Source organism: Stegastes partitus, unplaced genomic scaffold (assembly GCF_000690725.1).
Source record: "Stegastes partitus isolate 25-593 unplaced genomic scaffold, Stegastes_partitus-1.0.2 Scaffold2, whole genome shotgun sequence".
In the NCBI taxonomy this organism is placed as follows: Eukaryota; Metazoa; Chordata; class Actinopteri; family Pomacentridae; genus Stegastes; species Stegastes partitus.
Genome location: NW_007577733.1, coordinates 1,335,792 through 1,363,602, shown reverse-complemented (window position 1 = coordinate 1,363,602; position 27,811 = coordinate 1,335,792). Strand labels below are relative to the sequence as shown.

Sequence of the window (27,811 nt, the reverse complement as noted above, 5' to 3'; positions counted from 1 at the left end):
GCAGAATATGTACGTGCAGAGTCTGACACTAGAAGCTGTCATGTTTATCAGCTGCAGAGGTAAAGTTTCTCCGTGCTTACCTTAAATCTGACTGTGACCGGCATGATTTTTATCACATCACAACCAGACTGGAAACTGATCAGGGTTCAGAGTGTGACATGCACAAGTGTGATGTAGAAATGTGAAACCCCTGGTATACTGAGAATGTAGTTTTCAGTTAAGACTGTATCCAACAGGTAGAAAATGATGTAGAAGCGCTGCCGGGTCTTTGCAGTGATCACTTTCAGATGCCCTTTGGTTACAGGTGTACTGTGTTTATTCCATCTTGTGGAAGGGCTCCTTGGATGGGTGAAATATCATCTCAATATCGATACCCATGCAAGCAGCTTTCCACAAGATGCATCTAACAGTTAGGTTTTGAAATGAACAATATTTGGGTTTTTATAGACTCTAGATTTTTCGACAATCGAGGAGAAGATGTAATATTCCTGTGTGTGCCTAAAAACATGTCTGGTACCGACCTATAAACTTCTGTCCTCAGATAGCAATCTTTGCTTCATTCCTCTTTTCTTCCTGTATGTGCACAAGTGCAAATTATTCTCATTTTATAAGGTTGATTCTTTTGTCATGCTGCTATTCAGTCATTTCAGTTCCTAGACCACTTTCTCTCTCTTTTTTTTTTTTGTTGAGTGTGCAGATTCATGACTGGGGAACAAAAGCAGAGAGACAGTACTTGAACCCCTCACTTCAAAGAAATAATACAGAAAAGATAAATAGTGCCTACATAGTGCATCGACACACATCTACCAACACTTATATAATTATTTATTTTGGAACTTTGTGTCCTCCAAGCAGGATTCATTTGAGCGCAAAACTACAGTGTTTTCATCCAAGTATAGTATGTAATTTATTCAACAGAGGGTTTGTCTTTCAGCCTGAAATCATTTGTGGTTTTTCCACCTTTGAAACGGGAGCAGGCAGGCAGGCAGGCGGGATAGACATCTGCCTTGCTTTTAATGGGTATCACAAATGTTTCAGTAATTCCACTCCATCCGAAACTTCCCTCCCCTTCAGCACACTCCCAAGTTTCAGCAGAGGAATGAAGCTGGGGCTCTTTGCCTTGCAGAGCATAGGTATTTTCCCCAGCTAAGAGGAGCGGAAAGATTCCACCAGTGGGCTTGCATCATGGAGGCTAGCAGTCAATCCAGCAGTCAGCAGATTCTGTGGAAAGATGTGAGTCCATTTTCTTATTTTTTTTAAGTTTGATTTATAGCACTTAATTAATTAAGTGCACAAACAGTTTAAAATCAACTGCATCATTCATAGTCTTTTAAAATATGGACTAGAATTTTAGGTCCCTGCAAAGTCAAGGAGACCAACAGTCCCCTTAAAATTTTACAACTCAATAAATTAAGTGCAGGTTGCAGCAGTCGTGGTTTAAACAGAAAAAAATATATATATAATGTGATATTTTAAGGAAGACTTTCACTTAAATATGTCAGAAATCTGCTTCTTTTCAGAGACAAAAACAAATGTGGCTTGATGTCTTGCTGAGTGATCAGAGTTTTCCCCTTAATATTGCATTTTCCATCTGAGTTTTTTTTTTTTTTTTTCACCTGAGTTCCTTTCTTTTATTTCCCCTCATCTTACCTGGTCCATTTCATTTGCTTTATGCATACAATATCCTTAAAAGGAGCATAAAAATACACAAAGAATTGCATTTATTTTAGAATTTGTCATTGTGGAGGGATTCTTTTCTTCTCTTTCAATTATTTTATTTGTCTCCAAACTTGCAAACAATAGCACAATGAAAAAGCACCTTCACAACCCACCACCATATATAAAAATATCTTTATCTGTGTGTGTGTGTATGTATATATGTATGCATGTATGACAAAACGCAATCCTTTGCATAGAAAAGGTGAGTCTATGTGAATGCACTGTAAGTGATGGGTTATGATTAAGAAATCATCTAGGGCCTCTTAATTCAGAATAACTTTTACAGAAATTCAAATGCTTATATGAGTGTGGCCTGGTGTGATAAACCACTGCCTGCTTGTTGGTTTATGTAGGCTACCTCTGTTTTTTTTCTTTTGTTTTCTCAAGAAAGTGCTCCTTCTTTGTATGATAACAGCAGGGGGCTCCAGGCACTCTTCCTCAGAAAGCTCAGGAGGAATTGCCTGGCTGATTCTGAACTCCTAAACCTTTAAACACTAGTTGGCGGGTGCTGTGCACTCAGACTGCTCACACTGTCTCCATCCGTGCCTTTATTTCTGTCTGTCTCTCTGTCTGTGTGTCTGTCTCTCAATCCCACCTCCTTCCTCTGAGTATTCGATATTCAAAGCACAGGCAGAGAGAGGTTTGTCCTCTAGTTAAGTTTCCACTGCTTATGCAATCTGCCACAGGAGAGCAGAGGATTTCAGCCACCGTTTCTTTTCTTTTTTTTCTTTATTCTGAGAAATTCATAGTATATGGAATTTCTAGCTCCCGGTTGTGGCCCTCTGTTTTTTCATCATGCCCTAGGAATGTACAATACTTTGATGTGCCTGACATTTTTGAGGCTCCTCTACAATGTCAAATAACGAATGGTGGGAGTACAGATTTCATTAATGGATAAGGCCCAGTTTAGGTTTTTAAGAGCTATCTTGAATAATGTATCGTCTGTCCCTTCCACAGCTGCTAATGTATTTACCAACCAGAAATTCAATGCATCCACATGCTGTTATTACTAAATCATATTTAGGCCTCTTAGTGATGCCACCTACATTATGTACTTTTAAAACAACAAAAAAAAGGCATATGAAATGTAGATTTTGGAACAACTGTGGCTAATCATTTTAACAGAAAACAAGCCCAAAGGTTAAAAAAGTCTACAACTGTTTTTCAAAATTAATTCCTATATATTATATTAAAAAGCCAGTATGTTAAAGTGCTGTCCAATCTACCAGAGCTTAACTACTGTAACAACCTCGGCCACAATAGAAAACCAAAGCTGCTTTATCATCATTTTTAAAAGACATGAAGATAAGCAACACCAATTTTGCTAATTGAAGTTGGTTCCATTTTTTTTTTTTTTTACATATCTGCTTTTCTGTTGTCCTCTGAGACCTTCAAAAGTGGTCCAGTGTGAATGAGTAGCTTTCATTTTCTCCCTGCTGGAGCTCTGGTGGAACAAAAGCCTGTCTTTATTAATTTGTGGCCTTAAGCTTGGGGAATTGACTGCAGCGGGCAGAGTTTTAATTTGAAGAAAAGTTTAATAAATGTAACCTTTCTGTGACACTTTTGGCTGCCTGTTCTCCCCTGCACTTGGCATGGGAATGGCTACATTTTTGTCATCAGCAGCTGCATTGGTGGATAAATGTTGCTGAGCAACCAAATCAAACAACATCCCCATTGGTTAAATGCAATAAGAGAAAACTGACACATGGAAGTATTAACTTCAGTTTCGAAGTGGGAAAAGCTAGTTCAGGCAGTATACAAGATAAAGCAACTGCCTCAGAGAATATACGGTTCTCTGAATGAGAAAAAAAGTGAAGTACAAGCCTGTGTACATGAAAACGGAAGATGAGAAGTCAACTTAAAGTCCCAAGTTGCATTTTGGCAAGAAACATCCAATCACAGAGCTTGAGGTTTTGTTATGTGCACCTCTGGACTAGGCCGCGAAGAAAACTGAAAACATAACCTGTAGTTTATCTGAATTCACATTGGATTTCTGGATCTGTTTTGGATTTTGGCGACTATTTTGTATTGAAATTCAACAAAAAAGAATATTGAAGTTCCTACAGATCTGCTTTACAAGTGTTCTTCTCGCCTAGCAACAGCAGTCAAGGCTCATGGGTATTCTAGTATTTTGAGCACAAAAATAAAACAATGGATAAAATGTGATTTTTTTTGGATGGAACTAAATAATTAAAATCAGTACTAATGTTGTCCAAAATATACATTTTCCCATACATATTGATTCTAAATATTTGAAACAATTTTAATACTTGCTTTCCATGATACGTATACACTAAAACCAGCTGCAATGTGTCACTCACCTTCTCTTGAAAAGTAAGCTGACAAACTCTACCTCCTATCATTCTCTCAAAGTGTTGTGTTCTTCTTATGCGCTCCGGTTGAATAGTGTTGCGTTATGGTGGTATGAAGATAGTAAGTGCAGAGCTTCTGCAACCTGTTTTGGTGGATAAAGAAAAGAGCAGGAGTGCTGTCTGGAGCCAGGAGCCGAGGGGTGGGCCCTCTGGCCATCATCACTCACAACCCAGAGTGAAGTGTAATTAAAACTGCAATATCAACAATTACAAAAACATAACTTGGAAAAACTGTTCCACATTTTTTTTTAAATCAGTTGAGGGTTACATGAAACTGCTTATTATTTATGAGCTCCTCTGGTGTGCTCTTACATAGCAGTCATGTCTGCATACATAAATGATAACGGTAAGTGACCAAGAAACTTGACTGTTTGGCCTGCAACGATTCGCCTCGCAGAAAAATAATGTAACAAGAACAGTTTCTGTGCTACTGCAACATGAGTTATGGTCCAGCTGGTAAACTCTCTGGCTCTGTTGAAAATACTTTGGATTTCAGGCAAACGAGAAGTCAAAAAACATAAGCAAACTTTTATTAATGTAACAATACAACTCGTCATGTCAAGCTGCTATATTTATCCATTGATTAATTAATTCTAATATTTTATGTCTTCAGTGTGGTGGCAATGCTATCAATATGCTATTTGATTTTTTTCAAAGGATAGTATCAGAGTTTGAAATTCCAGTATTGTGACAATACCAGCTGGTAATCATTTAATGAAGTTACACGGACGTTACATCATGCAGGAGAGTCATGTGTATATGTGTTGAATAAAACTGAAAATGTTGCTGAAAGAGAAACTGAGAATGGACAAAAACCCTTCCACAACTAGCAGCTCCTCCCAATTCACAACTACACAAAGCTACAGCCAGCCGACAATTAGCTTAGCATAGCATGAAGAGTGGGGAAAAGTAGCAAACAGACAGCCTTGTGGTTTCAAAAGATTTTAAAAATCTGTTTATAGCACTTATAAAGCTGCCTAAATACCACATTACACTTCATTTTAAAAAATAATGTACACAATGGGGTTGCCGACCACAAGCTGTTAAACAAGGGAGATATGATGTGTTAATTAATGAGCTTCACGGGAGGCAGATTTGCTTTTCAAGTCTTTATCTTAAACTAGCAAATAAAAAAGTGGTATCTGTCTCACTTGAATATTTTGAAAATCTCACATTATTCCTTCAAGTAACAGTTCTGTGTTCAATTAGGTTGCGATGAATGATGATGTGGTATTTGGGTCACTTGTGTACATGCCACATAAATATTTAAACTTCTGTTGTTTGCAGGTCGAGGCTGGAAAAGAGAAGAAGGCCAAGTACCACACCTATCAGCGAGTGGCTCTGGTCCTGGCTCTGGTCTTCCTGGTTTTGGCTCTGTGTGTTTTCAGCCTGAGATATCTGTGGGGCCCCAGTCTGGGGAAGGTAAGAACATCACCTCACTGTGTGCCAGTCATCAGCCTTGCTGCCACCGTCTGTGGTAAGTGTAGTCTTCACGAGAGACAGATGAAAGACATGCTGAGTTTCAACATCAGCAAATCATACAGGTTACATCAAAGAAAAAAAATATGCGAAAAAGAAAAATGGATGGCCACACAAAGAGCCAGAGACAGTCTCTGCAGTCTGTATTGTATTCCACTAAATTAAAAGATGTGTGGGCTATGGAAAAGACAGCTGTGTTTTGCTCTGCTCGTGTTTTGGCTGTCAGATCTGTAATTTCATGAAATCTTGGCCCAAACCACAAACCACTTTTTATGGTTGCAAATGTTGGCCTGTTGCATTTAGCCACTTTCTGCTCGGATTGTAAACATCTTCTCACAATGACGGACCCTGATAACTCAAAGCTGACCCTAATTGCTGTTGACCAGAGTGGCTACAGCAGGACTGACGCCTCTTGGCAATGTAATTGGGATAAACTCTTGTCCTGGCAATTCATCTTGTAAAATCCAATTCAATCACACTTGATGGAGAACATTTTCGCTTTCCTCCTTCCCCCTGATTTTCCCAAGGGGCCAAAAAAAAAAGCTAATTTACCCAAGCTAGAAGGAAAAATACATCAATAATTTCACATCCAGAAATTGGATGCTATATACGTTCTGAGCTCAGTTGGGAATGAGAGAAAATGATTAAAATGAAAAGATGGTTAAAAAGGAGCACATACATTTCAAAGCTGGATTCAGAAGTCTGCTTTGTGTGCACTGTAAATGCCATGAGGTGGAATATAGGAGAGTGTAGTGCACTGTATGCAGCTTGCTGTTATACCAACATCTTTGTATTCGCTAATAAACATTAATTCACAACACCTTCTGCCACTATTCTTCTATTTCTGCTTCCATTGAGGTACAAATTTCAATCGCCGACAGTCCCTTCTAAGCTCAGGTTAACCAAGGTTCATCTGCACTTCCTGTATAGACGGTATTGTCCACGTTCTCTCCTTTCAACATAGATATGAATCACCTTTGAGCCATCTCCTTTGTCCTTGTTAAATATTTCATGCCGGAGGTAGAGCAGTCATTATTTCCACTTTAATAAGCTGTGATCATTCTCACGTGGCACGAAATGTGTTGATGGCAGAGGTTGCCCAGGCGATGAATATCAAACCTGTGGACCCTGGGTTTTGCTTTAATGGGGTCTTGAGGGGGAGGCTCATTGTCTGGCCTCCACATCAGGGAGGGAGACGGAGCCACTTCAAAAGAGAATCACCTGTCTGTCAGATGGGAAGGAAGCTCCCTCAGACACAGCGAAACTCGGGTTTGTGTCCATAGAGAAGAACTGATGCGGTGGATGGACGGATGGACGGATGAATGGATCATTGTGGCAGCCAGCACACTGATTGGTGGAATGGTGTGAGATGCTACGCAGTAGGACACTTTTTGACACACCAGATAATCCTGAGCAGCGTCTGGCAGCTACATTTTCAAACTCTGGGCAGCAGCGCACAGCATTTGAAGCCAAGGGGAGTGTACTTAATCTATTTTAGGAAATGGTTGTGTAGGGGGGTTGTTTTTGACATGAGCACAATAAAGTGAAGATTCTCAAATTCAACTGCAAGTCTTTTAGTGGTCTCTAGCATCTGGATTTAAATGAATCTCAAAGCTACGGGCTGTATGGAAACATTTTACAAATCAAGATTAACAGGAAATATGCACTGCGCATCGTAAAGAGTGATTACTTCAAACTCCCCCATCTGAATAATCTTTAAAGCTGAACTAATCAATATTTTTATTAGGGCTGTCCCAAAGTGTTTTGGCCCTGATCCCAGTCTCAGTTCTTTAGTTTTATGTGCTGATTACTGTGTTAAATGGATGAAATATTGGTGAAGCACGTATTCGTAAATATGTGTAAATCATTGTGTCACACGATTTTTCACAAGATACCTGACACAGATTCTCAAGATTCAAGGTTGTCTTCATTGTCCACTCGGATAATTTGGTTTGCAGCACATATTAACAGAACAAAAAGGGACAACAACAGTAACAATGAATAACAAACAAATGCAGGAAATGAGAGCCATAAGAAATACAAATGTGCAAGTTTGCAAATGTACCAAGATGCGACCACAGTGTTAATTTCCTTTAAGCACATAAATAGCACCAGGGACTGAAGCCCCCAGTTCAGACAGATAGAGATGCTTAAGCTTAAATTATTTAGGAAAAGATTAGCAACTTGCTGGTAAACATAATGAAACATTTAGCAGCTAAAGAGTCAGATATTTCCTTCAGGAGTTGACCAAAACAGAGCAAAAACAACAATGCATGCTGGACTTGCATTTGCAGATGAACAAAAACGCATTCCCAAATGAGGGCTAAAGCTGCTCCATGTCTGCATGATCAGTAAACAGGAAACTGTTTGATGGTACACTGGACAACTTTATATGATGTTAACACATAACTGTTGTTTTCACTGGCTCTTATGTCAAATAATGGGATGAATGCAAAGTCCCAGTATGAAAAAGTACTGCAGCGAGTAACATCTGGTTGTAAAGTGTGTTCAGAAATTAAAAAACTATTCTAGACCACATAATAGAAAATACATATTAAAGTGCTACTGAGTGTAGTTCTTAAAAAAGTAAAGTTTTGAAAGTGCAGGAAAAGATTCACAAGCAGAAAACTGGCTGGTTGAGAAACTTCCTGATGTGGCCTCTTCTCAGTGTGAACACCGTTCGCAACTCACTTAGAAGGTGGAGGAAGGTTAAACAACGTTGTAATAATGATAGCTTTTTAATACAATGGATACTCTGCTCTCAATTGGGCAAGGGAACGATGCAAATTAAAACTGACAAATCTGAGAATCCACAGCTTTGAAGATAACAAGCAAAGGAAGTCCTGACGATGGCTCTGATCTTATTACTAAAACCAATGATTACAAAATTTTCTCTGCTCTTTTAAAAACTGGCTCCGAGCTCTCCAGACAGCAGGTTGTGCGTGTGCTTAAATGTCTTATATGCTCAATTCATATTTTTTATCTTGTGTAATTGAATTAAAACCAATTGAAACACACATATTAAACACTATGCATCATATATTAAATAAAACTTTGACCTTTGCATTGCAATTGGAAGTCACTGCACGGCTACAGCCATGAACACGTCTTATCTGTGTTCACAGTTCACCAAAGCAACACGACCTCTTTCACCCAGCTTAGTATAAATAACCACAGAAAGGTAATTTGCTCTGTGCATTGTATTTCAATATGACATGATAACCGCTTGGGAACTTCTTTTAATTACCTGCAAACATATGTTGCTACAGAGGCCTGGGGAAGATCCTCTGCCATCATTTCCTCTCTCTGTTTGCTTGTATGCATGTGTGGGAGAGAGAGAGGGCGTGGTTGCGTTTGCATACATGTGATTTATTTTTTTTTTTTATGCATCAGTGTGCATTGTGTGTTTCAGTGTGTAGATTAGATGCCTCTGCATTCTCTTTTGGCTTACGGCAAATTTCTGTTTACTATGTGCTCATTATTGTTCTGGGCCACAAGTCTCACTGGGGGATTTTGCCTCCTTGTAAATTAATCCTCTGTTATTACCAGTTTACATCAGCAATTGTGTGAAAATGAAATCTGGCTGGTGAATCCAACAGGAAAGAGAAAATAATTTGCCCTAATGAAATACTTTCTAAATTATTCTCCAGATAAAAAAAAAGAAAAAGAAAGAAAAAATGTAGACATTGATGTCTGCTGCGCCTAATCTAAATGTTTTAGTTAATTTTTGCATCATTACATTTGATATATTTGGTGCTATTTTTAATTCATGAACGACTCTGAATGAGATTATCCGCGGACCAGCAGCAAGGCACAGAGTAATTGTGAACCTGTAGACACTGTGAACCAGTTTTTCCTGGGGAACCTTGAATAGCTCACAGCTGCCTGAGAAATACATGAATGTCAAACCTGAGGAAAGTGCTCCATTATTCAAGCTGAAATTGCATTGCTCACCTTGATGCCTTTCGCTCGTCGGTCCCAAGGTAGCTGCTGAGTTGTCGCTCCTGATGGCCTCTTAAAGGCCTCACTGTCAGGACCGGCTTCTTTAATGAACACGGCTGCGCCTGCTGCTTTTCCACTGGTCACAGGTGTATGGCTTTTCAAGGCTGGGCCCCCCTTTGTTTATTTATTGCTTGTAGGCTGTGTATACCCAACAGTCCCCTCAGTGTCCAGATGTCAACATGCAACAGGGGAGGGAAACGCAAGATCTAACCATGATATGATTCTATCTTCCTGTCATGTGTGTGCTGTTTTGTGTCTTAGATTTTCACCGGGTACAAAACAAGACAATGCAAACTTCTCCTTACGCTCAGGAGTGTTAGCAGTTTGTTTACTCAGTCTGGTGTGGAGAAATTGTTATTCCGAGGAAGCAACAGGGCTTATCTAAACAGCTGGTTCTACGAGACCTTTTGGGAGGCCTGCCCCTCAGTCTGTAATCTTTTCTGATTTTACACGTCAGGCTCATTCATTCATTAGCGGGCCGGTGTCCACTGGTGTTTCTCCCCGGCTGTTATATTAAGGCCGCTACAGGCTCCCTCCTCAGATGATGCATTATGCCTTCTATTTGGGGAGCAGTCAGGAGGTGGAAGGGGTTTCAGTGCCGGGAAAACAAAAGAGAGTTGTTTTAAATTGTTGCCAGTGGAGTGCCTGAGGTGGGAAGGCTTCATGGCACATTGCGGTTGTGGCACATTGCCTTCTTCTGGGACGGTGACTGCTACAGAGAGCGTGACAACACTGCAAAGCCCACCGGGGAGTTACTCATTGTGCCATACAGCATTTTAGTGTGTCAGTGGGTTCACTTTTAGAAACTTGAATAATATATGTGCAGGAAAGATCACAATCTTAATTGCCAAGTGCTTCATTTTGCCAATCCACCACCAGCTCATGTGCAGCATGTTGTGTGTACAGTGTGGCGGGTAAACAGACATAAATGCACGCCTTTTTTTTTTTTTTTTTTCCAGACTCTGTTTCTCCCTCCTTCCTGTCTCACTAGTGTGACTGCCAAGTAGACTCTCTGCTCTGTTGTACAATTTAGAATGTGATTGAGCTTTCACATCCACTTTCGCTCTCCCAGTAAGTCTGCACCGCTTATAGCCTCGACACAGCCACAACGCTGAAGCAGAGAAGTGAACAGCAAACTGGAAATGCTCTGTTCATCTGTTCTTTCTCGACATATTTGACGCCGCAGATCAGAAATGTTGCCGTTTTGTCGCTTCTCACTGTAATGAATTCACCTTGAAAATGTCTGCGTGCTATACATCTGTCAGCAATTAAAAGGTTGCATAAGTTTGCCCCATTTTTCTCTACGTTCAATATGTGAGGAGAGAAGCAGAATCTAAATCTGTCTGCTGCTCAGTCTTCATGTAAAATAATCTTAGTTGATTACCCGTTTTTCAGATGTGGCAAAATGAGAACTTGTAGCAGCCCTAAAAGTCAGAATGTTTGCTAATTTTAATGACATGTATCCAGAACCGTCAGCCTTGTTTTTTTAATTTTCTTTAGACTGGTGAAATAAATGTCTAAAATCAGCTAAAATACCATGCTTTTAAAGGAAGACCTTTCATCCAGTGAATCTTAAAGTGTTGACACGGGAAATGAGCAAAGTAAACCAGGCAGCTTAGTTTTAAAAGCGGTAATGAACCTCATTAATGATGAGATATTCATTCCAGATGTTATGGAGCCATAAGTCACAGAATCACAAATAATATGCTAATGTACAAGTGGGCTTACCTACTGTGACTTAATGCTGGTGCTGCTTCAATTTTAAACGTGACACTTCAACCCCTTGTGCTCCAAAGAGTTTTTATAACACATTTAGAAAATGATGTGTCATTAGAGGGTGATAGAAACAAATTTAATTAAAATATTTCACAGGTATACTGTAGTGTTTTCTGGTAAACAGACACCGGTTACATTGACATATACTGTATATGTGTGATATGTTATGAGTGAGTCATCCAAATTAGACAACAAAGAATATATCATTTGTCAGTGCCATCTTAAGCAACCCATTAAAACCAAATCTGATGTGATGCTCCTCTGTAGAGCACAACGTAATCTTTGTGTGGCTTCCACAGCTGTTACAATTGTTGAAAACCAAATTTGTTTTATGATGTGACCATTTTGTTAGGTTTAGGCACAAAACCCACTTACCTAGATTTAGGGAAAGATTAAGGTTTGAGCTAAATTATATACTTTGTCAAAGAAAACATAGTGGTTTGAGTTAAAATTACTATTTTATTAAGGTTAGGGGAGCTTTGTCATCATGGTTACTGTAATAACTATGTGGCTGTGGTTTGAGAGTGATCAAAGCCATGGTTTTAAAAGAAAAAACTGTTTGTAGGAAACAAAACATAAATTATGATCTCCCGTGTTAAAGTTTGGTGTTTTGTTGACCCACTCATCCACCCCAACTTCCACTCCAAACTTTGTCGCTCTCTAAGGGCATCTCTCAGGGCTTCCTCTGTTGCCTCTGTCATAACAAGTTCAGCAGCTGGTAGAGAGCTTACTCACATGAATGTAAACATAGTGTGTCATTTTTCAGTGCTTACTGGGATGATTGAGGCTGTCAATTCCTCTTGGTAGGACAGTTTGCATGTTACCCATGTCTGCAGTTGTGCAAGTTTATGTTTGGGACATTGTGCCTGCAGTAGAAGTAAAGCTACACAAACCTATACATCAAAATGTTGCTCAGTAGCACCACTAGTGGTCAACAACACTACACAAGTCCTTTAACTAACTAGCTTACAACTGTAAGAAGTGCAAAAACAAAAAATAACAATTTGTGGGCTATGTGACCAAGGAGGAAGCTGTAAATAACAGCCAGGGATGGAAATAGCAAATTGCATTTATTGTCATTGCAGTAACTAAGTGGTTTCACTGTGTAATTGTATTTGCGTAAATACTAAGTATTTTTTGTATTGTCTGCATTTCAAACAACAATAATACTAAGCAAAATTAAGCAGTTTGTGACCAGTACAACAGTACAGCTGCCTGCCCTCTTCATGTTTTATTCAGCTGTTAATTCTATAAGAATGGCTGGTTATTGGATTTTTGCAGCTATATATAGCTGCAGAAAGCCTACGGAGCCTATGGAGCCTACCGTGGTGGTTTAGTCTCCATCACTGGTTAATTCTACTAAGACCGCAGTAAGGAAGGCAGCTGTATATTTAGAATTGATAATCAGTTATATGCACGAGTGCTTGTCTGTAGAGAATGAATTCAATTTTGGTTTGGACTTAAGGGCTAAGTGTGCCTCACCAGGATGTTGCTCTGCAGAAAAATCCATAGATACTTTCACGCATTTTATTTTGTAACTCAAACATGACCATCCTTAACTGCTTGTTTGAAATATTTTCTGTGTTGTATTGAAATAGCTGCTTCAATGAAGCCATCAATAATGTTATCAGTGGCACCTGTACTTCGCATGCAATGGCAAATCAAAAATATCTGGTGGTTTAAAACAGATGCATGAATTAGATTTATTGTGGAACAAGACAGACACAAGAATGGTCTTTTGCTAGCAGGGATATAAAGATTCAGGTTTGTAAGATTTATTCATAAACCAAAATGACATGTAAAGTACAAGATGAGCAGATCTTTGACAGTGAGGGAATGAAAACTGGTGAAGCTCATTAAACAAACATGTCAGTCAAATCCAGCGGATAAAGAAGCCTATCTTTCTCTCAAGATCACTGCCAGCGTATTGTACAATGTACTTGTCTTTTGTGTCAAAAAACTCTGGCAGTTTGGGCAAAGTTTAACACACGTTTTTCATTCACACAGCAGAAACTAATGAGGAAAATGCATGAAAAGATACAGTTTGTGATCCTGAAAATATTTTTTCACTAAATTATAATTAGACACTTCTACATTTTTTTTCCTTTGTTGTCACTGGCTTGTTAAAAATTCGGTGTATTTACACATCAGGAAAGCGTGAAATCTTTGCTGCTTCCAAAGAGCAGCATAATAGACAGGGTTTGGGAACCATTACACTTAATGTTCACTAGTTGTAATGGCAATGCATTAGCAATATTTGACAAGCCCATTACATGCAGTAAGCATTGTATTTTCATGCTGTTAGTTCCACTTTGACTCGGTGTCTCTGTTTGACAAACAGTCTTTGGTCATTTTTGATGGTTCAGTTGCCCAGAAAGCCACTTAAAATTTAGCATACATCTCATTCTGAAGCATTTAAGGCCCTAAAGTATTTGTGATTTTTTTTCCAGTGCTGGATGTATCCAGCAATCATCACTACAAGTATGATGGATGACAGCTGCTGCTTGGCCGCTGTGTCTCATTTGCCCAGAAAATGTACTTCACTTTGTCAGCTGATGGTGATAAAGCTTGTCAAGATCCCTTTCCTGGTGGCAGCATCACTGACCCACTGACCCGCATGAGCAGCTACAACATGAATGGATGAAATGGAAGGTTACTAATTCACTTTAAATATTGGAGGAGGAGGAGGATGGGTGTTTCTCCAGAGCATGAGTGCAGACGTGTTATTTTGGAAACACAGCTTTCTTCTAACCGGTAACACCAGGGGTCTAAGACTCTTTAAAGTACAGTGTGTCCTCTGGGCTTTTGTCTCTTGCTGAGATAATGTGGGGCTCATTAGCTGTCTGGCAGGAACAAATAATACCCTGGGTGAAATGTTGCAGGGTTTAATTAACAACAATGCTGTCATACACTAAATATTAATATCAAAATTCATTCCTGCTGCGAAACAGAGTTTTATACTGTCTGTCAGGACTGGAGTTTGAACATCCGAGTACATAAGGTCATTTGTGACTTTTTGATTTAACACCTCTAAAATGGCATCACTGTACAAACTATAAAGTCGTTTTAATAAGGTCACAAAAGAATTTGTTGGTGTAATAATTACAAGTAAAGTATTTGAGGTGTAACACAATGTGCAGAGATGTGATTTCAGGTAAACCTGCCACGAGCATTCATTCATAATGGAAAGAATATCCTGTCTGTCATTTAGACTTATGCATGGAAAATGAATCCAAAGGTCACTGATGCTCTTGTTGTAATCCCCTGGCCTCTTTCCCACTGTATATTGACCTGTTTTCATCTAATCTCATCTGAGGCTTATAATGTCACCTAAATTACACCTGTGTGCCCCAGTGACCTTCAAGAATGTCACAGTCCAATGACTGAAACATCTACACTTAACATACATCAGAGGTTACATACCGGCCTATAAATAGTCATCTACACGCGTTTGCTACATGTGTGAGAGCATATTATTTAACATTTAACAGTGATTTAACACATTGCTTTCTACACTCTTGGGGTGTGATTAAATGCTTCATTTTATAATATTCTGACTACATTTTCTTGTTACAGTTAAGATGTTTTTTCCTGTGCACCTATCCATTTTATTCCGTTTATCTGGGGTAGGGTCACGGTTGCAGGAAGTTAAGCAGGTCATGACGGATGTCCCTCACACTAGCCACACTTTCCAGCTCCTTCTGGGGGGTCCCAAGGTGTTCCCAGGTCAGATGAGATATGCAGTCCCTCCAGTGAGTTCTGGGTCTGCCCCGGGGTCTCTTCCCAGATGGATGTGCCTGGAAGACCTCCAAAGGAAGGCACCCAGGAGGCTTCCTAATCAGGTGCCCGAAGCAACTCAGTCTTTGATGGAGCAGTGACTCTACTCCAAGCTCCCTCCGGATGTCTGAGTTCCTGACCCAATCCCTAGGACCAAGCCTAGCCTCACTCTTTCGGTCATTACCCGCAGCTCGTGGCCATAGGTGGCGGTTGGAACGTAGATCGACTGGTAAATCAAGAGCTTAGGCTTCTAGCTCAGCTCCCTATTGATTAAAGCAGGCCAGGACAACACCCACATTACTGCTGACACCGCACCAATCCCTCTGTCCATCCCACGCTTCATTTTCCCATCACCTGTCAACAAGATCTCGAGATATTTAAACTCTTTTGCTTAGAGCAGCAACTCCCCCCCAACCCAGAGGGAGCAATCCACCTGTTTCTGGCAGAGAACCACAGCCTTAGAGGTGCTGACTCCCAGTCCAGCTGCTTCACACTCAACTGCAAAACATGGATTGCAGCTGATTGCAGCCGATTTTTTCCTGTGTGTGGTTGGAATTTTGTCTGTCTTGCTCTTAGCCCCATTTGTGAGCTCAGCCCTCTGTATGTTACTCTGTTATTTGGTCACACAAAGATAAAGTCGAGACCTTTTTTTCATCCAGTTGTGGGTTGCATCCTTAAAGGTATTCTCAAGATCTCACAAATGTCAGCTGTCTCCCAGGCAAGACTAAATTTTAAATCCAATACTTCCCCAGGCTTCGGCATTTGCTCTGTTTGCATATGTTAAATTTGTTGCACAGAGTGCAGCACTGGCTGACACCGCCTGTCACAGTGTTGGATTTAAGCACAGGTTTTGTCGTGAAGACATCTGAAGGGATCCTTAGTATCACAAAAATATATTTGAACATGTTACTTTTCCCCTATGGTTTGAAAACACTCTGTGTCTGAATCACAGAGTAACAGAGTAACAAAGAAAGTGCTGAGGTCACGACTTGGTAAAGTTTACCTCTAATTTTTTAACGGTGTCAAGAAGAACCAGATCATTGCCCCTATTTGGTATATGTTTATATTTAAGTGACAAATCCCTCTCGTGGCCACAGTAATGACAAAGTCTTTGTGGGGAAGAGGTTGGAGTGGATAGATAGGTCATCAAAATATCAGACTTTAAGATCAGAGACAGCTATTTGTTTCCCATTTTCAAATGACAAGCCTGACCATGAGTGTCTTGCCACCATAGCCAAGTGTTTATTATTGTAACTATGACAATGAAGGTCCCATTGCTTAATAAAGTTGTAATTTTAATCTAAACTACGATGCCTCCATATTCCCAAACCACAATAATTCATGTATGTCTCCATCAAGACAGAATAGACAAATGATTTCATCATTTAACTTGAACGACTAGTTGTTATCATCAAGTCCTCATGTCATCTTTAGGACGCACCATCCTTCCAAAATACACATCTGTAATCAAAGGTCCACCCTACATCCACTCCATTACACAAATGCAGTAAATCTCTTGGTAATTAATAAGTTGTCAAGTCTAATCATTGCGAAAATCATTCAATCAGACTCTAAACAGATTGTCAGTAGGTGTCTTCAATTCCCAATACTTGACCTGAGCCTGAAACAAATAGGTAGTTAATGGAAGTGACATTGGCAGCAAGTCAAGGAGAGGCATTTATCCCACACAGAAGACTTGTTCATTTACCTCTGTCATGGACAAAAAAATCACATTGGTTGTTCCCCTATAAGCATAAAAAGTACTCTAAATGTTCTACTCCAAACCAGTGGCAAAAATAAATAAATAATGAAAAGCATTAATTTGCATGTATTTCAGTGACTGACCACAGTGTACTATGTAGGTGTGATACTAAATTGTGCTGAAAAACTGAATCAAATGATGATGCTCCTGAGTTTCAGGTTTTTTTTTTTAATGTCATGAGACGATGTTAAACTATAAAATTACAGACCCACACCATTGGGAACATAATGTGTTGTGTTCACCCTGTGGGTCTTCAAAGAATTTTTCAGTGTTATTAAAAAGAAGGGCAGACCAGCACTGACATGCAACCCACACAGGGGCCATGGCAACAGACCAAGAGCTTCTCATCAGTACCCATAGTCCCAGTGTGATAGCCCAGTGTCTCTGCTATCACTATCACTCCCTCTTTTATTGTGTCTTCAAGGCAGAAGCATGGTGTAAACAGTGTTTGAACAATTATGAGCCTGTATATCTCCCAGCAGCTCTGTTAGGAATTGTTCTAACACGTCTACCTTGTTACGGGCATAGCTGGTTTGTTCTGTATGTTATAAGCCACAGATAAAGTAGTGGAGGGGGGATTCTGGGTATATCAGCTGTGCTGTGATCATGAAAGAAGAGAAGTGGTCGTGCTCTTGTTGTAGCAATTCTAACTTTGATCATCCTGACTAAACTGTGGATGTCTGCTGAAGTTTATGTTGCTGGTATTTGTAGCAGAAACAGTATCCTGGCAATTTTGCAGAAAGCTGAATGTACACTGGCTTTTATTGCTTTCGATGCACTATTTTTTTATGCATAAGTTGGCACACAGATAAATGCACTACATGCACTACTGATAAATAACAAGGCCACTATCTATTGTCATCAGTTGGTAAATTGCCAGTGAATTTAAATGTGTCACAACCTCAATACTGAGTGAACCTGAGCAAATAGAAAGCATTTTTGCCCTTCTGAACAACAGGAGGTTCAGCCTCCATTGACTTTTAATAAAATGCTTCTTGGACCTTTTTCTTTAGTGGCTTAAGTGGCTTAAAAACTTCCTGGTTGCTGTTAATGCTGTTCATCTGGCCAAATTATTGCCTTGCGTCTAAATGATCCAAATTGCAGCCTTACAGCTCTCACAAGCTGTTTCTTAAATGCCACTTAGCTGCTGGATCCCAGAGTGTGCTCTTGTTGATTTATTAGGAGGTGGAATGGCTGAAAACCAGCAGAGCGACAAGGAGACGTATCCACTGTAGAGGTCACTCCTCTTGTGACTGTCTGCCATATAGTTCAGAAGCTTCCAGTCACTGCATGCAATCTTTTGTCTGCTGAAGTCTGTTTCAGATTCTGAGATATGCATCTGAATGCATCTGAGTCTCCAGGGGATACCTTTGATGAATATTTCATAAACCACAACAGCCCTTTTATTACAGGAGATTGGTCGTATTCAAATAACGTGTTCACCTCAACAATAAGCAACAGGATTCATTCAGCGCTCCTGACAAGGAGCAGATTGTTCTTCAGCTCGGCACAGTGGTTACTTGGCAGGGAAAGGCATAAAGGGAAGATGCAACACTGAACAATGACAAGGGAAAAAAGAGAAATGGCACAGCACAGTCATAGCTCATGCCTTAGTGCTGTTTAACTTCATTCCATTTACTTTTTCCTGGATGTTGATTCTGTGGAAAGCATATCTTTCTCCAGTTGGCTGGTGGAATTTGGGGAATGTTACATGATTTGTTATGTCCCAAAAAGGTGGTTCAACACCATCTTTAAAGGCCCTGTGAAGTCCCTCTGTTCTCCCTTACTGTTGGCAGGTGCAGATAAAAAAGTACACTCTTGGACATTTTGAAAGCTGTTTTTTCTTCATGTTATTGAGGTGAAGAAAAAAGCCAGTATTTCCTCTTTCTAGTTTATCTAGGGTTTGGCTAAAACTTAAAAAAAAGACATGTTCAAAGCAGATCAAACACCGGTAAAATGTAAGTTAGCAACATTTTATTTCCAGCCTGGGTAGGGTCTTGTCATACTTGTTTGAACACATAACTTTGTATCCTGAAAAAACTCTATGGCGTATTTATAGAGCACGCATTGTGTGTGTTATGGATTTTGTAATGGTTGAAACTGCAAAGAAAGATTTTTAAAAAGGAAAGAAAATATGCACTTTTTAAGCTAAAAGACCAGGGAAAAAACACATTCCCTGGGCTGTTGTACAAAGAAATTACAGCCCTTTGTTGTTTTCACCTTGATTTTTATTGAGATCATAGAAACAAACAACACATCGAACAACAATATGTCCCAGTCCCCGAGTTTGTTTCACAATAGTGTGTTGACCAATAGTACTGAAAAGCTCCCAAAGTCCCCCATGCCCTCCTCCCTCTTGAATGCGGCTCTATTATGGGCACAGTAGCACGCATCACCGTGATTTATTGCCAGAGAGAGCTCAAGTTGTTTAAAATGACTGGTGTGATTAGTCATATATGCTTCAGAGCTGAAAAGGGGGTGCACAGTGCTCCTGTAAATTAACAGCAGCTGCAGACTGTAGTCGACCACGGCAAGGTGGTCAAACGTGGTAAGCGTCAGAATCGCTGGGGGACGAGGAGAGAAAGTGGGTCATTACACCCCTTTCAGGTATGAGTAGGCTGACAGAAGCGAGGGGTACGCTGCGTACAAGATTCAGAGGCTCTGCAATGGATTGATTTCAGCAATGAAAATAAAGCAGGAGAAGTATGATAGTCTGTGACTTCTGCCAAAATTCCACTTGAGTTACTGCACAAATATGCTCCATATATTCCACAAGCCCTCAGATATCTCCACACTCCATTATTCCTGACAAAAAAAAGGTGCTCCTGGAGGTACCTTTTTATTTGGCAACTGTTTTTTATTTTTAAAAGATCGTTTCTCTTCCTTCCAGTTTTTCAGCCCTAAAAAAAGGGGGTCGAAATAAAACATTTCTACTTAACTTCTAGCTGGCTTCGTGTTGAATAAACATAAAAGAGAGGGATGATTTTCAATGTGTTTGTGGTATTTCTCTGAGGCTCTTTAAAGAAGTAGTTCGACACTTGAGGAAATGTGCTTATTTGCTACATTTTCAGGATTAAATGAGAGGACTGATACCCAGCTGTTGTCTGCGTATTAAGTATAGAGCTAATAGAGAGCCATTAGCTTAGCTTAACATAAAAACTAGAGGCAGGAGGAAACAGCCAGCCTGAAATCTGCCTTTTAGAAACTTTAAAGGTCACTAATAAACATGTTGTATCTTGTTGTAGCACAAATTGTTGTAAAATAAATGTGAGAATGACAATTTTGCAGGAAATTTCTTGACATTTCTCGAACAACTAATCAGACATAAAACTCAGAAAAGTCGTATAAAGTTTTGGGTTGCTATGGGGAATAAACAAAAAAGAGCTAATTGTGTTTTAGTTCTAGTCTATTCTTAAAGTCCCTCTCCTGAAGACTGATCTCTGTGAATGTTCCATGCATCTTAGAAAAAAACATCATATGGACATTTTAGCAAGGTAAACATAGTTGATTTTCACCATAAGCGGTCTTAAAGGTACCCTGTGGAGTTTTTGACCAACAGCAGCATGGCATTGGTTTCACACAATACGGCTGATTGACAGTTGAGGGGCATAAAACATCAGGAAATGTGTTAAATATGCCAGCAATGGCAATAAAGTCAACTGCAATCTTAATAAACATGAATGTAAATGATTGGTGAGGAAGGAACTATTTTCAATTTGTTACACACACAGAGTGCTGTCACGGAAAAACGTATGACTCTCACTACCCTAAAAACTAAAACAAACACTTTGTTGGCTCTTTGCTACATGTTCACCTATTGCAACAGGAAGACATGCAGAATTCGTCCAACATCTCTACCAAAGGGAAGTACATGAGTGACAGCTTATTTATAGTATGACGGTAAACACAAAACTCTTTTTCCGTTGGTCGGTTATATAGTTCTTTATTGAATCTATGCTAAGTTTTCCATACCATGCAAGAAATGATGAGTCCTACTTTCCACAGACAAAAAAAGTCCACAAGAGATGAAGAGAACCTGGAGCTTCTTCTTCTGACTCTTATTCTTGGCTTCTTATGTATCACAGATGCATGTCCCATCACTGCAAGTATTTTGTTTCCCTGAAAATGAGCAAACACACAAGTAATTAATCTTAAATTGATGATTAACAGATGCTAACTTATGAGTTTGTTTTAACAATGCAAATATAATTTTTGTTTGTTATTTGTTCAACAGCATCTCATTAATACTCAGACATCAAACTGATATTCAAAATCTAAATCTTGGCAAGACAACAAATGTTTTCTACAGTGTTGGACTATTCCTATAAAGCTTTTGGCTAAATATTGTCAATGAGTGACTACACAACCATTTTTTTTTGTTCTAAAATGCAAAAATTCACCAATTTCATACTGGCACGTTACCAGACCAATGGCCATCTGCTCTATTTGATTCTTACCTGATACAGTTTGATTGAGGACATTTTCTTATGAAGCTCCAACATTATCAGTATCACTATGACTATAAAAAATGTTCAAGGGGTTGTTGAAATCCACCCTCAGATACTCTTACACTGTTAAGTATCATCCGTTTATGATGTTTAATGCACTTCAGAAGTGTCTTTGTGATGAAATGCTATAATTCACTTTCTGATAAATGCACTTTCTATTAACCTGTGACTACATTACATTCGGGTCTATTGAGATTTCTGTCAGTGAAATACCTTTTCTTCTCCTACAGTGGACTTATGTGATTGTTGAACATCAGTGGGAAATGGTGAGACTAGAAAGGCACTTTTATCACTTATGTTTTAGGCGGTTATACATGTTTCTGTGATTAAACTCCAAAGGAGCTAGGCTGGAAATACCTGAGAGTGGCATTGTACTGTCCATGTTGGCGAGTTATCTGCTAAAATGAGAAAAATACCCTATCAGACAACAAAATTGGCTCAGAAGGGAGGTACATGCGAGGTACATTGCCAGTAGCTGTTTGTTTTAACCGTGTTAATGTGCTTTAGGAAGATGGCTCCATTAAGCTTTTGAATCTTGACACGTTGTAGCTTATTCTTTGAAAGGCTAATGACCTTAGCATTTTGCTTAACTGGCCTTTGGCACTGGCAGCTGTAAAACATTTTAACATCAAATTGATGCTTAAAGTAATTGCTTGGGTGAATTCCCAAAAGCACTTTAACCTCACACCAAACTAGTTTGGGCTTTTCATTTAATGCTACATACAGCACATACTCTGACTGTGATTTTTGTATGGCATCCAAGAGCACATTAAGATACAAGTTCAAGCTCAAGTACGCAATAACATCAGAAATTTTCAGCAAGATCAAAAGAAGGAGTCACCAAAATGTCAGACTAGTGAGTAGTATGCGAAGTTAAGTTTGAGTTAAAGTATGAATTGGCGTTTGCCAGTGCTATTGATAGAACTTCCTGAAGATGAAAAGGAGGCAAACTTGGGCACCATTTCTTAATTACTCGCATCCATCTATTTACCTCCACATATAACAAAACCACAGAAAAGCCTTGTGCTAATTACAATGCAGAAATGTCTCAGTGCCTTACAAATGTTTATATTTAGAGCCAGATTCTAGTTTTGTGTCCTTTCATTACACACTTACTGGGCACATGCATGCGGCTTCCAGACAAAAGTCCAGACTACATGCCTTGGTTTTGTAATTGGAGGATGACATTCTTCTGAATTTGCTTCCAAAAAACTCAGTGTGGTGGTTGCTTTGAATGTTAAGCATATTTTAGTGACTAAATATAAAAATGGACGGAAAATTGCAATAAATAAATACTTGTTCTTGTCTTAAAAGCTGGACAGCTCTCTGCATAATTCTTAGTTTTTGTGGCCTGTAGTTTCAAAGTATCTAAATAGGACTAAGCAGGAATGCATCTGCTGTCAATAGAAAACAACCACTGACACATATCAGTGGAGTTTAACTGAAATGAAGGCCTTTCTTAATACAAAGGTCCACAAACACCATCCTGCACTAGAAAAAATATTTAGCAGTGCCTTTATATAAAACACAGACATATCGGACTGAAGCATCACCTATTGGTTTGTGGATGACATACTGAAGATCCGAGTTGACATCGCCATCCTATTTTGAAACCAGATCTGACAAGTGTCGGGTAGATATGACTGGATAACCTGAAACACTATGCATGGTGACACAGTAGCAGCCTGTCAATCACAAGGTGGCCACACCCTAAAACATATTTTCTTGAACTGGAAATAAAAACTAAACATCATCCTTTATTCAAAGTCTTGAAACTAGCATCTGACATCCTGTGTTCATTAAGAGAATGTTTCCTGAGGTAACAGGTCAAGTAAGAAGTATGGTTATTACCTCTTCTTCTAGACTTCTAGACTTTTTTGCAACCAGAGGAGTCGCCACCTGCTGACTGTTAGAAAGAATGCAGTTTTAAGGCACTTCCACAGAGGCTTCCACTTTTCAGACCCAGAAGCTACATCTATCTTTTGTTCAGTCTCTAATCACAATGTACCTTACAAAATAACATTAAAGCTGGTATAGATCATTTTTATTTGTACATATTTAGTGGTTGTCACTAATGTGTTGTAATTGTGTATATATATATGTATATAAAGACTCTTAAGTTTATTGAAGTACATTAACTGTCCAGTAAAACCATGAACAACAACAATAAATCTCCTCCATGAAAGGAATTACAAGATCTGTCAAATATTACAGAGACATCAGGGATAAATTACCAAAGTTATTTCCACCACAAGATTGTTCTCCCCAGAATGAGGGAGGATATTGATATTTCAGGATGAGACGGCTGGGTGCTGAAATGACCCGCCATTGGGTTCTTAACCCTCAGAAAAAGTCAATGACACACTGACCACATATTCGAAATCTAAAAGGTTACTTTCTTGCTTTAAACAACACTTTTGAAAAAATAGACACTATGTACCAAGACTGACACTGTTTCACAGCAGTTTTGCTGACATTGTTACATCCCCCATTTAATCAAATCTAAGGCATATCTTTAATACACCAAATCCAGTTTCTTATAGACAGTATGCCTTCCAACAACAGGGAAGATCACCCAACTGTCAACTTTCTATTTACAATGAACTGGAAATGTGTTGCATTACGTTTCTGGTTCCTTAACTTTGGGTTTGAAAGGTCCAAAAGTTTGTTTTTTTTATTTTATTTTAAAGAGCTCTTTAAATACTTGCATAATGAAAACATAATGATTCTTTAAACCACTTCTGATTGAACAAGTTGTTCTGTCACATTGTGGAAGGTTTCAGGCTCTCCTTCACCATCGCAGCGCTACAAATCACTTGCTGTGGTCATGATTCTCCACCACCTGAGGTCTGAGAAAAGCCATCTTCTAATTACTTTTTGTCATGTTTCCTGTTGACTTTTTTTTTCCCCCTTTGGGGTTTTACACTCCCTCCAATTAGAAACGTCTCTATAGCCAAACTACATGTTGTCAGAGCCCATCTCAGTAGTATCCAGAGTTTTCCCTGAAAATCACGCTGCTACAGAGGAGAGAATTAGAAATCTGTCTGCAGGAACAAAGTTTGCAGGAATGTCAATTGAGTTGGAGGAGTCAGTGATTGATGTCGCAACTGATACAGCTTTGATGTAGAGGTTGGCAAAGAAGCCACCAACTGAATTTTGGATATCAGTGAAAGGTCAATCTTGAGGACTGAGTAACGGGGTATTGCAAAAACTTTCCCTGTTTGCAAGAACTGATATCTGTGAGGCTTTCTTTTCAATTGCTGGTGTCATTTTTAAATCCCAGACTATGGCAATATGTTCACCACAACTTTGCCTTTCCAGGGGTGGGAGGGGTCCTGAGATATTTTTATCCACTTGTCCACAGGTGGTGACAGGTCATAGGACCTCCTCATGAATGTGGGTGTGCGTTTACAGCTTTCACGATAACAGTAGGCAGTGACTCTGCTTCCCTTTAGTTGTATTTAATATAGTAGTGCTTACGTCTTGGGTCTTGTGTGGGTAGGTGTATTTCAATTCTATTTAATTTATGTAATGTAGTGCCAGTTCACAACATACGCCATATCAAAGCACTTAACATAGTAAGGTGAAGACCTTACAATACTATATTGTTGAGATATATGAGAAATCCAACAAATCTAAATGATTCCATTTGAGCAGCTCTTTAGCAACAGTGGGGGGAAAAATCCCTTTAAAAGACAGGAACCTGCAGCAGAACCAGGCTCAGGGAGGATGGCCGTCTGCCTCAACCAGTTGGGTTTAGGCTTAGGGGGAGAGAGAAAAAGATAGTAAAAATAAAAATCACATAAATAAAGCACAAGACAAAAGCAAACACTGAGGAGGTTGGGTAAGCTATGAACTGCAGATCAGAAAGGAGTAACTCCACAGACGAATGTACCTGCAAATACCACAAAACACACACTACTTGAGAGAGCAGACACAAAGTTATTGACATGCAATAGTGACCTATAAATGTATGGAGAGAGAAAGAGGAAAGTAAGAGAGAGGTGCTCAGTGTATCTTGATATGTCCCCCAGCAGTCTAAACCTATAGCAGCATAAATAAGGGATCATTCAGGGCCACCTTAGCAGCCCTGACCATAAACTTTATTAATATGGAAAGTTTTAAGCCTGATTGTAAAAGTAGAGAGGGCATCTGCCTCCAGAACCCAAAATGAGAGCTGTTTCCACAAGAGAGAAGCCTAATAGCTGAAGGATCTACCTCCCATTCTACTTTTTGAAACTCAAGGAAGCACAAGTAAGCCTACAAGCACTCTATGGGATAATATGACACTATGAGATCTTAAAGACACGATATATTTTGGTCATCGTATGTTAGGAGAAATTCTAAAGGGAGTTTATGAAGAGAAGCTAATGTGGGAGAAATACGATCTCTGTCGCTGGTTTCTGTCAGAAGTGAGAACAGCTTCATCATTATTAGTTATTAGGAAATCTTGATAATTACAGTAGGCGTGTTTGGAAGTAACAAATGCATGGACTAGTTATTCAGCACCTATCTGAGACAGGGTGTTCCTAGGGAATCTTTTATACCTGGGTTGAAGGACATTTCCTGGTCAAAAATAACTGCAAGGTCCCTCACAGCAGCACTGGAGGCCAAAGGCAACACCACCCAAAGTACCTAAAAGGTGAATGTGATGATGTGTGATGCCAAATACAATAACTTCAGTTTTCTCTGAATTTAGAAGTAAAATAAACAAAACAATATATGACATGTCATCCTGGTGTTTTTGTCCTTACAACATGCTTGAAGTTTGAACTTTTTTGTTTCTTTATGCGCTTTATAGGTAATTCTAGCTGGGTGCCATCTGCATAGCAATGAAAGTTAATGCAGTGTTCCCTAATGGTATTGCCAAGGGGGAGCATGTTAAGTGCTAAGTGCTAGGTTAAAGCATCACTAACACTTTGGTTATGGATAGTAAAAGGAAAAACACCTTGCTTCATGTCACTGTTGAATATTTCTAATGAACTTCAAGATCTTTCAAGTGCATCATTGTGTCGTCGCTATGAGTTGACATTGTATTATAAGAATGAGCAACAGAGGGAAGGCAAATCAAATACATTGTAAGTAAACATTTTTCTTATAATTTGAATTACCTTTGTTAATATACTTTTTTTAAACTCTTATTTCAGTTGAGGACATAAACGTTTTTGCATGGCAGTACAAAATAGTTGGGGAATAACTTCATTGAGTTTACAATCTAAATATTATAGATGTGTGAGGAGATTAATTGGAATATATCAGTTTCAATTATCGTAAGAAACTGCATGTGTGGAATTGTAAATTGTTCATTGAAAAATAAAATGCTTCAGAATAAGAACTTAAAACATATTTTAAAGATACAGTTTCACATGTTTGCATTTCCATGGCAAGATACTGCAAAACTGTGTACATTTATGTAAAAGCAGTGCGCTTCAGTCTACAACATTTCAGTGTGTATTTCTATGCTGTGTCTTGTAGTGTCACTGTTCTGGTGGGAACTGTCTTCATCTTGTTGTTTCTTTTTCCCAGAATTGTTTGTGTAATCAATTAGGCTTTTAATAACTCTCATTTATTATATTCATGAATGTAAATGCATCCAATGATGAGGACTTTGCCACCAAAACAGAAAGATAGATGGAGTGTGAGCGTAAAATGGCCACTGCACAGTCACACGCTGTATTTCTACTGTTTGCAACATGTTGCACCATGTTGTATTGCGCTTGTTGTCAGGTTGCCTTCAGTGAGATTAATGTCATACACTGCCAATGGTCTCATTTTACCCTGTACCGACTAAGTTGATGACGCATTAGCGACTGACCAGTATTTTCTGAATTGAATTTTCCGTGCTGGCGCCTGTCCAGAACCAGCTGCCTGTATTCAGCAGGCATCGCCAAACAGCAGCCTGCATGTGTTTGGCAGCTGGAGAGCATTCCTACTTCATTTATCCAAATTCTGCAGACCTTGGGAGTTGACAGGCTTGGTAATCAGTGTCCACAAGCATAATCCCCATGGTCTCAAGACACCACACAATCAAATCCCTGCCTCTCTCACTCTCTTTTCACTCCTTTCTCAATTTTATATATAAAATCTGTTAAAATCACCTTGCAAGAGAACACACACCCACAAATATGCATGCCACACAGTGTCTAACAGTGAATATAGAGAGCATGTGTTCACATGTGCGAAGACCATCTGCACTGCTGTTTCTGGGTGGGAACTCTATACCAGCTGTAATGACTTCCTTTGTGGATCCTCATTTTCAAGTAATATTTCCATAGGAACCTGCTCCTACTTTAGTCTCAACTAAATGTGTTATATTCTCACAGCTCTGTTTTCATACCTTTGATTTTCTGACGTTTCTGGTGAGACTTCAGTGCATGTCTGTGTGGTGTGTGTACGTGGATTTTATTGTCATTATT

The 27,811-nt window shown here is 39.2% G+C and overlaps 1 protein-coding gene across 1 annotated transcript in view; it reads left to right on the top strand.

The window, feature by feature from the left end:
* Positions 1 to 1,135: 1,135 nt before the first annotated feature.
* Positions 1,136 to 27,811, top strand: part of tnmd (tenomodulin) — a 62,708-nt gene continuing 36,032 nt past the window's right edge. Inside the window, exons 1-2 of the mRNA XM_008276121.1 lie at positions 1,136 to 1,233; positions 5,379 to 5,513. Coding sequence (XP_008274343.1) covers positions 1,186 to 1,233; positions 5,379 to 5,513 — 183 coding nt within the window. The 5' untranslated portion in view covers positions 1,136 to 1,185. The remainder of the gene's footprint in view (positions 1,234 to 5,378; positions 5,514 to 27,811) is intronic.